This window comes from Phodopus roborovskii, unplaced genomic scaffold (assembly GCF_943737965.1).
Source record: "Phodopus roborovskii unplaced genomic scaffold, PHOROB, whole genome shotgun sequence".
Lineage (NCBI taxonomy): Eukaryota > Metazoa > Chordata > Mammalia > Rodentia > Cricetidae > Phodopus > Phodopus roborovskii.
This window is the reverse complement of record NW_026126467.1, coordinates 1-15616: the sequence shown is the minus strand read 5'-3', so window position 1 is coordinate 15616 and position 15616 is coordinate 1. Positions and strand designations below refer to the sequence as shown.

Here is a 15616-nt window from a genome sequence, read left to right as displayed (position 1 = left end):
AGACCATCCTAGATTACACAGCAAGTATATTGATTACTTTTCCATTGCTGTGATAAAACCCCATGAACAAGGCAACTGGTACAAGAAAAGGTTTATTTGGGGCTTACATTTCTAGAGTCCAAAATTTAGTGGCTAAAATAAGAAACATTTATTACTTCATTGTTCCTGTCCTTTGTGGGGACAGGGTGCCAGGGCCCCTGATTCAAGGCCTTTCTTGACTAAATTATTGACCAGAGCGGATCTTTGTGCTTGCTTGAAGGTGGATTTGCTTCCAATCTTACCTTGTTATTGGTGGACACATCAGTTCTTTGCATCATGGGTCTTTCCTCAGAACATCCCAGGGTATAGGAGCAGAGACTCTGTGGCCAACTTGTCACCATGGCAACTCTTTTAAAGGACGACATTTAACTGGTGACTCGCTTACGGTTTCAGAGGTTTAGTCTGTTATCATTATGGGAGAGGCATGGCAGTACGCAGGCAGGCATGGTACCGGAGAAGGAGCTGAGAGTTCCACATCCTGCAGGCAGCAGGAAGTGAACTGTTTCACTGGACGTGGCTTGAGTATATACAAAATCCCCACAGTGACACACTTCCTTCAACAAGGCCACACCTCCTAATAGTGCTACTCCCTATCAGGTTATGGGGGCCAATACAGTCAAACCACCACAGTGACCTTTGCCATATCTGGGTGGTGATTGAGAGCAGCCATCATCTAAAATGAAATTATACAAGAGAGGTATGGGGATTTGGGGGGAACCTGGTAGAGGTTACCCAAGTGTCCTCTGGTTAAACTCCACTCCCCAAGAGCTTCTGGAGAATGTGCACTGCTGGGTGGTGGCATTGGAATTTCTCTTTTCTGTAACCAAAGATAAATTTCTAAGTTGGGTCCAAGGCTAAGGTCTATAAAGACGTATGCTAAAATTATATACATGTTTTTGAGCATTTGGAGAAAGTAGGAGGCCACAATGACCCAGAAAGTTTTAAAGCCACTGGTTGACGTTGCCATTAGGTTTTCTGTTTAGTCTTTGTTTAAACAAGATGCCAGGAAACAGACTGATTACCAGTCAGTAACTTCTCAGTTGTGTGTGCTCACTCACACTTGGAGGTTGAGATGGTGTCCAGGGTCACTTTGGCTGGCATTTTGGTTGTTAGGTCACACATACACAAAAAACTTCACTTTCCTAGGTGGAAATTGCTTCTTTAAAAAAAAAAAAAAAAAAAAAAAAAAAGCTTTGGGAACAGCAAAATACCAACCATATCTGTCTCTTTAGAACTGTGGGCTATCCTGGTACACCAGGCGCCCAACGGCTGCAGATTTAGTTGCAAAAATGAACTGCTCGTTGTTTTATGTTGTATCTGGTCTCTTTGTATAAGGGTTAATATGTATGTGAACTTGAGGTCATCACTGCAGCTCAGGTTCTTGGTGATCCTGAACTGGAAGGATGAAGGTCAAAGGTCAGATAGATTTGCCACATCTGCCTGTTGGCATGGAAGTCAGTAATACATGTTAGCATCATTGCTAAAATGGTTAAATGGAGACATACAAGCATCCATATGTGAGTGGAAGGATTCTCACTGTTCTTGAGAAATTATTTGCCTAGGACACATCCCCAGAAAATACCAGAAAACTGAGGTATTCTCTTCTGCCTAGGATTCTCTTCCTCCATAAGCCGATCCCAGTAGTCACTAGGGCCTCTTCCTGTAGTTAGTCCTGAAACTAGATTGTCTGCTTGAAGCTACTCCCTTCTCCTGCTTCTTCTGCCAGCACACCTCTAAAGGGTTTGATCTGCTTTGTGCCGAGGAAGCTGTTGAGGGATATTCATGGGTAAGCTGAGGGAAACTGACTGTGTTAAATGCAACCCCTGTCCTGCAGGGACCGCTGGAGTCCTCTTCAGAAAAGGCCCCCGTGTCTGTGGCCTGTGGAGGTGAGAGCCCCCTGGATGGGATCTGCCTCAGCGAAGCGGACAAGACTGCTGTGCTCACTTTGATCAGAGAGGAGGTAAAGTTGTTTATCTGCAGAGGTCCCGTCTCTGCTGGCTCATCTCACCGTAGCCTGCAGCTTTCTGTTCATGGTAGCCCCCTATGGCTCACATAAAGGGGTTCCTGTAGACTTGGACATTAGCGCTGGTCTTCAGTGAGCTGATACACAGAGGTATCAGTGGGACTTTGTGTACGCTGAGGTGTGCTACTACCACGTAGTAGTAGATCAGGGGAAAGCTGCGTCTGGTCAGGTTGAAGCATACAGGGTAGCCCCTGGGCTTTTTTTTTTTATTTTAGATGTATGACAGAGGAGCACCTAATCCCTCAAGCTGGATTTACTGGGAACTGAACTCGGGTCCTTTGAAACAGCAGCCAGGGATCTTAACCTCTGAGCCATCCCTCCAGTCCCATTTCTATATTCTTTTTTTTTTTTTTTTTTTGGTATATGCTCATTGGTGTTTTGCTTGTACGTATGTCTGTGTGAGAGTGTCAGATCCCCTGGAACTGGAGTTACAGACAGGTGTGAGCTGCCATATGGGTGCTGGGAATTGAAACTGGGTCCTCTGGAAGAGCATCCAGTGCTCTTCCCCCACTGAACCATATCTCCAACCCCTCATTTCTATATTCTTAAGATTCTTTATATAAGCACAAAACAGAAGATGTACAGGAACAGTTAGCAGGAAGAGGGACCCTAAGGAGTGTAGGGAAAAGGAGGGTGCTGGATGACCATTGGACCCCTGTTATGAGCTGCACCCTGAGCCCCTTCATCCTGACTCAGTTCTTATGGTGCTGAGACATCACTACGGGAAGGGATGTGCATCTTTCCCAGTGTGGTGATGCACTAATCCCAGCACGTGGTTGGCTAAGGCAGGAGGATCACAAGTTCAAAACTGAACGTGGATACATTGTCTCTCAAAATAAAGACACAAAAATGTAGAGGAGTTGCAAGTATGGCCTAAATGTGAGGGTGCTGTCCTGTCCCCTCACTTGGTGGTGGCTGTGTCACAGCACCCTGTGCAGTTGACAATGTACTTTCCCAGATGTTTATGAACGTTATATAACAGCAGTGAGATGTACTATATTCCTAAATGTTAGTCGAATATCTTGTGTCAGACTTGGTCATGCATTATTTTTCAGTTTCCAATAGATAGATGAAGTAAAACAAAGCTCTGTTATAATCTAGATAATCACTAAAGAGATTGAAGCAAATGAATGGAAGAAGAAATACGAAGAGACCCGAGAGGAAGTCTTGGAGATGAGGTTAGACCGGCACTGGGGGTGGGCTTGGCTGCTGCCTTTGTACTTTGCTGGTTTAGTCAGCAGTGTGTTCTTGTCACAAAAGCAATGGCTGACAATGTGAGGACTTTGAGCAATCTGAGATTAAGAAGTCAGTACCGTCTGACCGTCTGGGCATGGCGGTGCTCACCTTTAGTCCTAGCACTCTAGAGATCAAGGCAGAGCTAGGTGATGTCTGAGTTTGAGGCCAGCCTGGCCTACTTACCAAGTTCTAGGATAGCCAGGGTGACATAGGAAGGTACTGTCTTAAAAAAGGAAGGAAAGAAGTCAGAGCTAGTAGTGACTAGTTATTTTTTCAAATGCCTTAGCTTCTGTGGGCTATTTACAATACCACGTGCAACCAGAACTCATATAATTCTTGCCTTTTAAAAAGAATGACAGAAATCTATTTAAAAATACCCATTTGCACCTTTAATCTCAGCACTCAGGAGGCAGAGGCACTCTGAGTTCGAGGTCAGCCTGGTCTACAGAGCAAGTTCTAGGACAGGCTCCAAAACAATACAGAGAAACTCTGTCTCCAAAAACAAAAAACAAACAAACAAACAATAAAAAGTAATAAAATTTATTGATATATTCAATGATGGAGGTATTGAAATTAGTAAAAGCAAATTTAGTGGGCTTTGAATAAAAGTCTTTAGCCATGGTGGTAGTGATGGTGAGGGCTTTCAACTTCCTGTAATCCCAGCACCTGTATAGAGACTGGAGCACGAGAACAGCCACAGGTTTGAGGCCAGCCTGGGGCCCATAACAAGTTCATGGCAGTCAGCTACACTTTTATCCCAGAGATTTGTGCCCCTCCCCCACTCCCAAAGAAATCTCCTTTTCTTTTTTCTTTGTCCAGTCTAGAAATTTGAGTCATTACGTTACTGAAGATAACCTCAAAGAAAGAAAGCATGAACCTCACCAGCGAGCATTGGAGTGCTGACCAGATATTTTAAACATGACGACTGTAATTTGTCCTCCCATATTATTTGGTATGGGAGGATTTCCTGGTTCAAGGCCCAGTGCTGGGCTTGGAACAGCCCCACCATTAGTGAGCTTACAGTAGCCACCATAAGGACCTCGGATGCAGACACCAGCTTGGTGGACACACCAGTAAGGGAAGATCTCCAGGCACTGGGCAGTTCAGACTAACCACACTTCACTGAGTGAAAGGCCAGCTCAAGGGCATGGTCTTCAGGATCTCCAAATAAGTGAAATACTTGTGGAGAAGGACACAAGATAAAACTTTGTAGCCGAATCAGAGGAGAACGATGCTTAGGAAGGTAGATAAGCCTGGAAAGACTGAAGTCAGAGTGATCTCAGAGAAGCTCCGAACAGCGCCTTTAATTTAAACAGATTGTCTCACAATGTTTAAATGGGAAAATGAAACACTAAAAGGCATATGTCCTAGCTGGCTTTCTGTTGCTGTGAAAAACACCATGGCTGAAAGCAGCTTGGGAGAGGGAAGGGTTTCAGTTTATACTTGCAGGCCATGGTCATCGTCAAGGTAGAGTGAGGGCAGGAACTGAGGCAGGAACCATGGAGGGATGCCCCTTACTGACTTGCTCAACTAGCTTTTTTTATAGAACCAGACTTCCTGCTGAGGGATGACGGGTGCCGTCAGTCAGGAGAGTCACTGAAGAGGGCACGGGCCAGTGTGATCAGGACACTTCTTCAGTTGAGTCTCTCTCATGCCAGGTAACTCTGGTTGTATCAAGCTGACAGTAAGAAATGACCAGGACAGCTTCTTCAATACAAGTTGTCAAAAGCTTCTGGTGTTCAGGGTACAGCCCAGTGGTAGAGCACATACTTAGCTTGTGCGAGACTAGGGCTCTGTCCTGGCACCCAGGACGTAAGCCTGTTTCTTCCCATTGCCTTTCTTCCTTTTTTATCTTCTGCTAAGAACATTTAACCCTTCAGACCTCTAGTAAGCCTTATATCTATAAGAAAAAACAAAGAAGGGAGGCAGAGTAAAGACGTGGTTTATATATGTGTTACTATATGTTCATGAATTCGTTTCAGGTAGTATTTCTATGACTTCCATTGCTTCTGATAGCAAAACAAGTTTTATAAATTACTTTTTTTTTCTTTTTTAGGAAAATTGTGGCTGAATATGAAAAGACCATTGCCCAAATGATTGGTAAGGAGAAAGGTTTTCTTGTTTGTTTTGGTTTTGTTTTTTGAGCGTGGGCCATAGGACCTATCCGAGCCTATTCAGATTGTCATAACAACAGACAAACACTTGTTTTTCCAGTTTTGAAATCTGTGGAGTCAAAGCCAAGGCTCTGGCAGATTCTGTGTCTGAAAGGGCACATTCCCCATGGTGCCTTCCCACTTGGTCATTACATCATTCCTGAAGGAGATAGCTAGCTTTCTGAAGCCTTATTCATTTATTTTTAAAGCTAAATTGATTTTTGTGTGTGCATGTGCGTGTGTGTTTACGTGTGTGTGTGCGCATGCGCGTGGCACGCGTGCACGCTGCAGAGCACCTACACCTTCATGAGTTTATGTGCTGCAGGTGCCCATGGATACCACAAGAGGATTTCAGATCATCTGGAACTGGAGTTAGAGGTGGTTATGGGTTGCCTAATGTAGGTAGTAAGAACTGAACCTGGGTACTCCACAAAAGCAATACACACTTTCCAGACCTTCTCTGGTTTTTTAAAAGTGACATATCGTAATTATGCATATTATACATGAATACAGTGGCCAATGATTAAGCTATTATAGCTAGCATTTCTATTTCCATAAACATTTGTCACTTCAGGCTAGGTGCATAGTATTCTCCACTCCCAGGAGGCAGAGGCAGGCAGATCTCTGTGAGTTCAAGGCCAGTCTGGTCTACATAGCAAGTTCCAGGCCAGCCAGGAGTACATAGAGAGACCTGTCTTAAAAAGAAAACACACACACACACACATTTATCATTTCTTGGGGAACATTCAAATTCCTATGTAGTTTCTAATTCTTTATAAAGTATATACCAAATTCTTGTAGGTGAAAGTCATCCTACTATATTATAGAACACTAGAACTTGCATTCTGGTACTCATTACCCAGCCTTCCTCTGTTCATCTCCAGCTCATGTAGTATTTGTCTTCCGTGTCTGGCTTACGTCATTTAATACAGTATTCACTGGCCTGGGCTCTCTATAGGTACTGATTCTGTTTGTTCTCATACCTTGTTTCTATATATTTTCTCACCCCTGTGACCAAAACGTGACTGTAAATGGCAGAGGAAGGGCTTATTTGTGATTTTAGAGAGTTCAGTCTATAGTCCCTGGGTCCCGCACGCTTGGACAGAACATTGTGTTGGTGACAGTATGTGACCAGCAAGAATGGAGGAAAGGCAAGATAATGCCCTTCAGAGACACACCCTAGGGCAGCCTTGAACTCACTGTATAGCCCAGGCTGGCTTGGAACTCAGTGTTTTTTAGCTCAGTGTCCCAGTCCTGGCATGGCAGGTATGTGCCTGTGCACTTGATGAGTCCTTCATCTGATGGAATGTGTTCTCACTGCAAGTTCTGATTCCTTCCATCAGACCCAGCACAGAGACCGCTTACAGAGTAACAGTGACAATCGTCTGTGTTGAACTTACAGCCCCCTTTAGTTACCATTCTAAGGCTTGACTCTGACATGAATCTATTCTGAAAAGGTTTCTCTACTGTCCACACCACCAACTGCCTTTCCAGCCTAGCCTTGGCCCTGGCTGTCTGCTCTATGTGGCTCCCATCCCCAGTCCCTGCTGGGCACCTGCTCCAGTCTCTCCTGAGAGGCAGGCCAGTCTGTGACCACCGGCTCTGTCCCCACCTCAGGGAACACTTGTCACTGTGTGTCCACCCACTAGAATATGAGTTCTAACATTGTTTGGCTCATCCGGAGTTGGCCTTCACTTGTCCCCTTTGACTTGTGGTTCTCAGAAGACGAGCAGAGGACCAGCATGACCTCCTCAGAAGAGTTTCCAGCAGCTGACGATGGAGAAAGAGCAGGCCCTGGCTGACCTCAACTCTGTGGAAAGGTCCCTTTCTGATCTCTTCAGGAGATATGAAACCTGAAAGGCGTGCTAGAAGGGTTCAAGAAGGTAGGGTGTCCTTCTGCCTCTGTCTCCTGGGTGGTGGTGTGGTTTCCTGTAATCACTCCTATCAGTGGTGGGCAGCCTTGTGTGGGGAGACTAAGCCTTGCTGGCCTCTTGGTCATTGGCCTTCTGCTAATGTCAGAGTACAAGAGATCGTAGTTCACTGAACAAAGTCCAAGCTAGTAGTCTAGAAGAAATGAGTGGGATCAATCATTCAGTTGTGTACCATCAGAGGTATCATGGAATTCTTTTTCTTGGTAGGTCTAACACAGGGCCTTTGTACATGAAGTGTTTTATAATCTTAATCTGAAGGAATGTGAGGCAGAAGAATTTCGAAACCTAACCCAGTCTAGGCTGTAAAGTGAGACCTGTCTTAGAAAACTAAATACTAAAAATAAATTAATAAGATGGCACTGGCCAATTATCTAATACAGGGCTTGAGAAAGAAGCTGCATTAGGAAGTTGAAGCCCTGTCTAGTGCTGCAAATTAGGACACGGAGAAACTCTACAGGCTTTCTTTAGTGGGGGCTTGCACAAGCCAGTTGATGTTGCCATGGACTATGAATTAAACTCATCTCATTTGAGCAGGTTTACTTATATAAAACAAAACAAAAAACAACAGCAGCAATAAAAACCAACCTTTGTGCAAGAGATACAAAGAGACATACACATTTGTTTTGGATTTTCACTTTGGAATAGAATGAAGAAGCCTTGAAAAAATGTGCTCAGGATTACTTAGCTAGAGTCAAGCAAGAAGAGCAGCGATACCAGGCCCTGAAGATTCATGCTGAGGAAAAGCTGGACAAGTAAGAGCTTGTAAATGTGCTGTGCGCTTGGTTACTGTTGCAGGTGGAGGCAGACACTATTTTGTCTATGAAGTAACATACTTAATACCTTTTGCTATCTGCTTTCTTGTTTGCTTTTTTATCTACAAAGCAACACATCGCACCTTTTCGTATCTGCATTCTTGCTTGCAGCTTCAGAGTACATGCCTGGGTGTGTGTGATTTTATTTCTCTGCATGGTTAAAACATTTGTGAATATTAAAAAAAAAAAAAAGGTGTTTAGTGTACACACAATATCCCTCTGTCACCTCTTAACTTTTAGCTCATTAGTGTTGGTATTCTGTGTTTTTCCTCAGACATACATGCTGACCCCCATGGTTTATCTTTCCATGCCCACAAGGACCTTCTCCCTGGCATTTCACAGTTGAGAAGGTCTCCATTTAGGCAGCCCTCTTGCTGGACATTGTGGTTATTAAAGTCTTGTGGTGCAGAAGTTCTGTAGTGACTGCCCTTTAGTGCCTTCATGATAAAAGGCGAGGGAGTTGGAGACCAGCAGACATATAATAATCATACGCACTGTCCAATTGTCCTCATTAGGCATACATCAACTTATCCCCTCGACGACCTACGGTAGTGTGTTTTCCCTGCCAATAGCTCCACTTTTTAGTTTATCTTCAAATGTAACAGGCCAAAGTGTTAGCTTTTTGTGGGGGTTTGGCAAGAAAACACAGCATTTACTATATTCATAGCATTATACACATTCAGAGTAGTTTTATTTATCTTATATTTACCTTGGTAAAATTAAGTGTATTTCAACAATTATCCACTTAAACACCTTATTATGACTGACTGTTCTTCGCCTTTTCCTTTGTAACTTAACATGTGTCATATACTAGGGGCACTAGCTCTCACTGTAGTTGTGATTCATTTTCTGAGCTTACTATTGTGTGTGTGTGTGTGTGTGTGTGTGTGTGTGTGTGTGTGTGTGTGTGTGTGTGCTGGCTCTGTTTATGGGGGCGGGCAGGGTTTCCTTTCTGTGTTTGTTTGTTAGGTGCTGGGATTGAACCCCAGACTTGGCACATGCTGGACAGAGATCCTATCATGAAGCTTTGTAGTGTGTTCTGATGTACAGAAATATGTCAGGGTCTTCCTGTATAGTTCAGTCTGACCTTGAAGTTGCCTCAGCCAAGTTCTAGACTCATGGCTTATGCCACCATGCCCTACTCAGGAAAAAAAAAAAAAAAAAAAAAAAAAAAAAAAAAGAAAGAAAGAAAGAAAGAAAGAAAAGAAAAGAAAAGAAAACAAAAAAATCTTTGACTGTGGTAAGAGTGTCAGTCACTCCATTTGAGGTTCCTGAATCCTGTCACAGTGTTAAAAGTCTTCTCCATTGTAGGTAGAATATTTTCCAGTTTTCCTTCTCGTGCTTGCATGGCTTCCTTCTTTTCTTTCCCCGCAGTCCTGAAGTCCAATAACACATTTTTAGAATTACCCCCCAGGGACAGGTATTTCCCTCTCCTCCCTCTTTTTAAAAGATGAACTGGGCATTGGTGGTGCATGCCTTTAATCCCAGCACTTTGGAGGGAGAGGCAGGCAGATCTCTGAGCCGAGACCAACCTGGTCTATAGAGCAATTTCCGAGACAGTCACCAAACAATACAAGAAACCCCCTTGCGGGAGGAGGTGGGATGAAATCTCATTGTGTATCCTTGACTGTCCTGGAACTCGATCTATAGACCAAGTGATCTCAAACTCACAGAGATCCACCTGTCTCTGCCTCTGCTAGGACCAAGGGGCATGTGCCACCATGGTCATCTCCCATCCTCGGTTTTTAACTACAAAGCAATATAGTGTAGTATGTGTTTTGTGATCTGTATTCCCATCTGTAACCATGGGAGTTTCTCTCCTTCCTACTCTTTTATGGCCTCCACTAAGGATTTGTTGCATGTCCTTATGTTGTTTTGTGCCTTTTTGATATATATTATCTCAAAAAAGCCTACAGATTTCCCTTTCAACTTAGTAGCATATTAGAGCCATTTACCAAGTCAGAACTCATAGCTCAGTCTAATTCCTTTTATTAGGTGTCTGCTGGTTGAGAGCCACCATGTGGGTACCGGGAATGGAAGCTGGGTCCTCTGCCAGAACAGCCAGGGCTCTTAAGCATTGAGCCAGCTCTCCAGTGCCATAACACTCTTTACCCCCGATGAACGTTTGAGTTGGTTCACACTCTCCCTATTGAAAAATGCCTACATTAACAGAGTGACATTTCTGTGAGGTGTAGCTAAAGATGGGATTGCTTTTGTGTCATGAGGCGTGTATATTTCTTTTCCCTCATTGCCACGCCATGACCCCATCTTTCCCATGGCATGTGATCCTGTCTTTCTTTGTATACTTAGGCCAAAACCATAAACTGACTGTTTGACCATGAATACCCACTTAGCTGCACAAGAGGCACGGCTTCAGTCCCCCACACAAAAGCTTGCTATTTTAATTTGCATGTCTTTTGTTGCTGGTGAGGTTTTAGTTTTAATCTTTTATCAATTAAATGGGATGTTTATTAAAGTGGCATGATGTCTTTCCTTTGCATCTCATTGATAGAGAAAGATACTCGGGAGGGTGAACTCATAGACATCAGTACCTGTACTTTCTGTGTTTAGGTCAGCAGTGTTGACCAGTGGAAAAGAAAACCAGGAAATGCTACATATGAGAGCTGGTCAGCAAGGACAGTCCTAATGTAAGGGTAGGAATGAAGCAAATGCTTGAATATAGAGCTGCCTTTATACCACCATTTAAGTGGAAGAGGACATTTGCTGAGTGATCATATTTAGAGTAATCCAGCCCACCCTTGTACGAGATCCTTAAAAGTTAGCATTGTTTACAAATAATAATAATAATAATAATAATAATAAGTCATACAACTTTTGAATATTACTAAAAATAAAGCCAAAGATAGATACTCAAGTTCAAATTCCCTCAAGCTGATCAGAAAAGCAATGTAGCTGGCCCCACTAGCTCTTACCTCTACCTCAGGCTGAAAGGGTTGTCTTGTCCTCAAAGTAGCTAGAGAATAAATTCCACATGGGGCCCCTTTAGTTCTTCTTTTATACCTCTCAAATCCTGGGATTAAAGGCTCATGATCCCAAGTGCTGAGATCACCTTGTGTGAGCTGTTTCTCTGCTGCTAGGACTGGATCGTCTTGTGTGGCCGGAACTAACAGATCTGTATGCCTGTGTCTTCCGAGTCCTGGGATTAAGGGCATGTGCCACCACCCTCTATGGTTTGCTAGTATGGCTGCTAAGATTAAAGGTGTGTATGACTGTTATCTGACCTCTGTGCTTGTGGCTAGCTTTGCTTTCTGACCCTCAGGCAAGAACTTTAATAAATCATAACTAATACACCAAATTTGAAGGATAGCAGTTTGATTCTGCTCAGGATGTACCCACTGGAAGTGTGCTTACACTTTCTGAGTTATCGTTTCTTGTTTGTTTGTTTTTTTTTGTTTGTTTTGTTTTTTGTTTTGTTTTTGTTTTTTTTCTCAGTTATTTCAACTCTGGGTTTTGTGGAAATCAGTAGTCAGTGCCCTGAGTCTGTCTGTTCCTTGTGGCTAACCATGTACTTATTTTTTTTCTGCAAACAAACCCAACACTCCATCACAGAGTAATGAAGAGATTGCTCAGGTTCGCTCAAAGGCGAAGGCTGAGAGCGCTGCTCTCCACGCTGGACTCCGGAAAGAGCAGATGAAGGTGGAGTCTCTAGAAAGGGCCCTTCAGCAGAAGGTACGTCACGGGAGGAGCTTCTGCTAGGCTACAGAGGCATTGGGCTGCTCTCCTCCTCTGTGGCTCATGTCAGTCCCTGGTGTACTTAGCTTGTCATGGACCTGGAGTGAAAGTGACCTTGCCCTTTTTACACAGACTTACTCCATAGCTTTTTATGAACGGGTTCAGAGGACATACATCATATGTAACCAAGGCTAAGGGTAGCCATCAGCCATTGGCAGGGGGTCCAAGGGGGGGGGTTGTGTTTTAATTGGAGTTCAGGAGGCTTGGACACTAGGGTCCTAAGGCTGCCATTTACCCCCTCTTCTTGTGCAGTTTGAGCATCTTCCATTCATTAGACCTAAAGATTTATTTCAGAGCAGATGTGCCCTCCAGGGACACTAGCTACGTCTGGAGACTTGGACTTGACTGTTGTGATTGGGAGATGCTAGTAGCCCTGAAGTGGGTAAAGGCCAGAGATGCTGCCAAGATCCTATAATAGGACAGGATAGCCCAAATCAGCCCCAACATAATGGATGCTGAGATGCTGCCATACAGACAGTGTCACCAAGGTTCGAGACTGGGTGCTTGCCATTGGACAAGCAAGCTAGTGAAGCATAAAGACAAGGTGCTGAGGTAACTAAGGCAATCTCATTTGGAAGTCAGCACAAGAGGGCAGAGAGCTCTTGCCGGAGCTGAGTTGGAGTGTTTTATTGAAATGTGGTGCTGAGGGTTCTGGGGCCTGATGCCTGCCTCTGAGGCCAGCCTCTCGTTCTCGCACCTGCCCCTCTACCACACTCCTCCTACCCTCTCTCACGCTCCGTCTCTCACACCTGCCTTCACACCTGCCTGACTGGGCTTGGTGGTGCACGCTTGATCCTAACCCTGCATCTCAGGATGCTTTTCCATTCTACAGAGATCACTCTCCTTGGGGTATTTGTCAACACTTGCCCCTTGGGGTTGCATATACCTCTGGGTGAGTTGGAAGGGCAGCTGCTCCAGCCCTCTTTGCTGATCCTTCCGGCTGTCAGAGAGAACGCCTAATGCTCGGTCTCCATGCCGCCTACTGTCCTCACTTCTGCTCAGCAGTCCTCGCTGCTCAGCGGGTTCAGCCCTTCCCTTCTTCACTGTTTAACCTCCCCTGTGTCACCACACGTGTGCAGTCATGCAGTGACACCTTTGACTTACAGTTTGTGTCTGGTGGCCCCACCATTCAGACCCTGAATCCCTCACCCCTGAAGGCTGGGATGGTAGGTGAAGTGAGATCCGTGGCCTGTGTTTTTTAGCAAGTGAGCTAAGGGTCAGGGGCCCGGCATCAACAGCTCAGTTCAGTGCCATACTGTGTGCGAGCACATTTTGATGGGTAGAAAGGAGGAGGCATTTGTCCTTCTGCTCTCCCAAGACTGCGGTGTGCAGGGAAGTGCTGAGTTGCGCTAGGATGTCTAGGAATAGTCTAGCCACTGGCCTTTCTCAGAGCACAAAGCAGCCTGCATATCCTCTATCTTTCAGAATCAGGAAATTGAAGAACTGACAAAAATCTGTGACGAGCTGATCGCAAAGCTGGGAAAGACTGACTGAGGTTCCTCCTGTGAGCTGTGCAGGTCTGAGTCTGGCTGCTTGTGTCCTGACCACAGATATCTTGCCTTATCCAGAAATAATCCCCCTTTGCAGAGAAAAGAACTTTACAAAAGCACATGCCTGCTGCTGCCTGTCCCCTTCTGCCGCAGCTGGAGCCTGGGCCGGCGGAAAGGAGGATGCGACAGCCCAGCCCTGCTGGGCTGCAGGTCCAGGCTGGGCAGGTCCGGCATGTGCTTCTCCATCTTCAGTTCATCTTGCTGTTAACTTTACTTCTCCCAACTGTGAAATTTCTAGTTTTGTGGCAACTGTATGGGATCATCTTCCCAGCACATATTTGATATTTTTATGACCCGGTTAATCTTTTAAATTTCAATATCAACAGTTTATCAAAGGAGACAGTTTGGCCTATTGCTCCTAACAGCTTATCAGTGACTCCGAGTTCCCTTTTATTTACAGACTTTTACTCATGCATGCACATCTATCTATACATGCTGCTCCCCTGCCCCCGGGGGAATTCAGATAAGAATTCCCAGGAAGGAGCATAGTTAGGTAAATCAATGTAGATCTTCTTTGGAAACAGAACCTCAGGGTCTAAAAGCTAGTGTCAGACTTTGTAGGGGTTGACATTATAGCTCTCTTGCTAGCGTGTTTCTATACACAAAGCCCTGGGCTTGATCCCCAGAATTACAAAACTGGATATTGTAGGGCACGCCTGTAATCCCAAAAACTCCAGAAGTGGAGGCAGGAGGATCAGAAGCTCAGGGTCATCCTCCAGCCTGGACTACGAGCTCATGTTTCAGAAAAGGGGTGAGTGGAAGGACACATGGTAACATCTTAGCTGTCTTAGCTATCTGGAGGCCTGGGCGGGAAAACCACTCAAACAGAGCTTAAGGACAGACAGCACAGCACTAGACAAAATAGACATTTTCTCATGAAATCACACAACCAAACTAGAACTTGAGTCAGGTGGGGAGATTGGGGATAGGGAGGTCAGGGATGTAGGTTTGATGTTCAAGAAAGCCTTGGCAGTGCTGTCTGGTGCTCCCAGTATTTGGGCCCTTGTGGCCCTTTGTGCTTGTACTGAAAGTAGCCTTTGCCATCTCCTCTGACAGCAGTGTGGGCCTCCCTCGGAGCTGGTATTTGATGGATGTCGCCTGGGCAGTTAGTCTCAAAGGAAATTAGCTGTTGTCTATTTCAAATACACCCAAAGGGACTCTGGGAAAGGGTCAGCTGATCTTGTTAAAACATACAGGGTGCCTAAGGACCAGTTAGGAGGGTGAAGGACTGTGGTTTTCTGTGTTTACAAGCACGGCACACTTCAGAGACTTAAAAACAACAACACATGTTTTGAACAAAACAGGCAGTAAGCAGCTCATGTGACTCATCCCCCATATGTCAGCATGAGTGCTGGGGAGGGCGGCAGGGACAAAGAAGGTCCACACAGACAAAATGAAATTCTGTGAACTCCATACTACACATTAACCCCCAAGTAGAAATCCCCCATGTTGATGCCAGTAAATTCCTTCCCATTTGATCGGCAACACCAAATTAATTCAAGTTTTTGTTTGTTTGTTTTTTGGTTTTAAGAGACAGGGTTTCAGCTTTGGAGCCTGTCATGGAACTCACTCTGTAGACCAGGCTGGCCTTGAACCAAGAGATCCTCCTGCCTCTGCCTCCCGAGTGCTGGGACTAAAGGCGTGTGCCACCACCGCCCAGCTTCATCAAGTTTTAATGCATTTTGCCTTACTTTTCTACCCTGAGTCATCATGGTAATTATGCAGTATTGAGTACACACGTGTTTTCCTCCTTGTAAAAATATTGCATGCCCCATCTTCAGAAAATGATTGTGCCTCATAGAGAAAACTCTGTAGATCTTAGCAACAGCGTTCCTTTAGCTGGGCACGCCAAGGGCACAAGCTTTAGCTCCAGGCAGTGAGTACGTCTTTTCAAGCTAGAAATCACATTTGTCAATATGCATTTATTATAATTGGTGCTTAGGTTAGGCTGTATTTTTGAGGCCTACTGTCTTAAGACTTCATACAAAAACACAAACAGTTATCTGTGGTTGGAGAAATGGCTTGACAATCATTTGGACTCTGAATTTAGTCACAGTGGCTTAACGTGAAAGTTGTAGCTGTAGACATACTGTCAGGTTCAAGTGTCTTCAGGGACATA

The 15616-nt window shown here is 44.7% G+C and overlaps 1 protein-coding gene across 1 annotated transcript in view; it reads left to right on the top strand.

The window, feature by feature from the left end:
• Window positions 1-13524, top strand: part of LOC127226811 (transforming acidic coiled-coil-containing protein 1-like) — a 46399-nt gene extending 32875 nt beyond the window's left edge. Inside the window, 9 exon segments of the mRNA XM_051190937.1 lie at window positions 1874-1999; window positions 3164-3240; window positions 5355-5398; window positions 7174-7202; window positions 7204-7297; window positions 7300-7334; window positions 8028-8144; window positions 11765-11884; window positions 13373-13524. Of these exon segments, the coding sequence (XP_051046894.1) occupies window positions 1874-1999; window positions 3164-3240; window positions 5355-5398; window positions 7174-7202; window positions 7204-7297; window positions 7300-7334; window positions 8028-8144; window positions 11765-11884; window positions 13373-13441 (711 nt within the window). The 3' untranslated portion in view covers window positions 13442-13524.
• Window positions 13525-15616: the final 2092 nt, after the last annotated feature.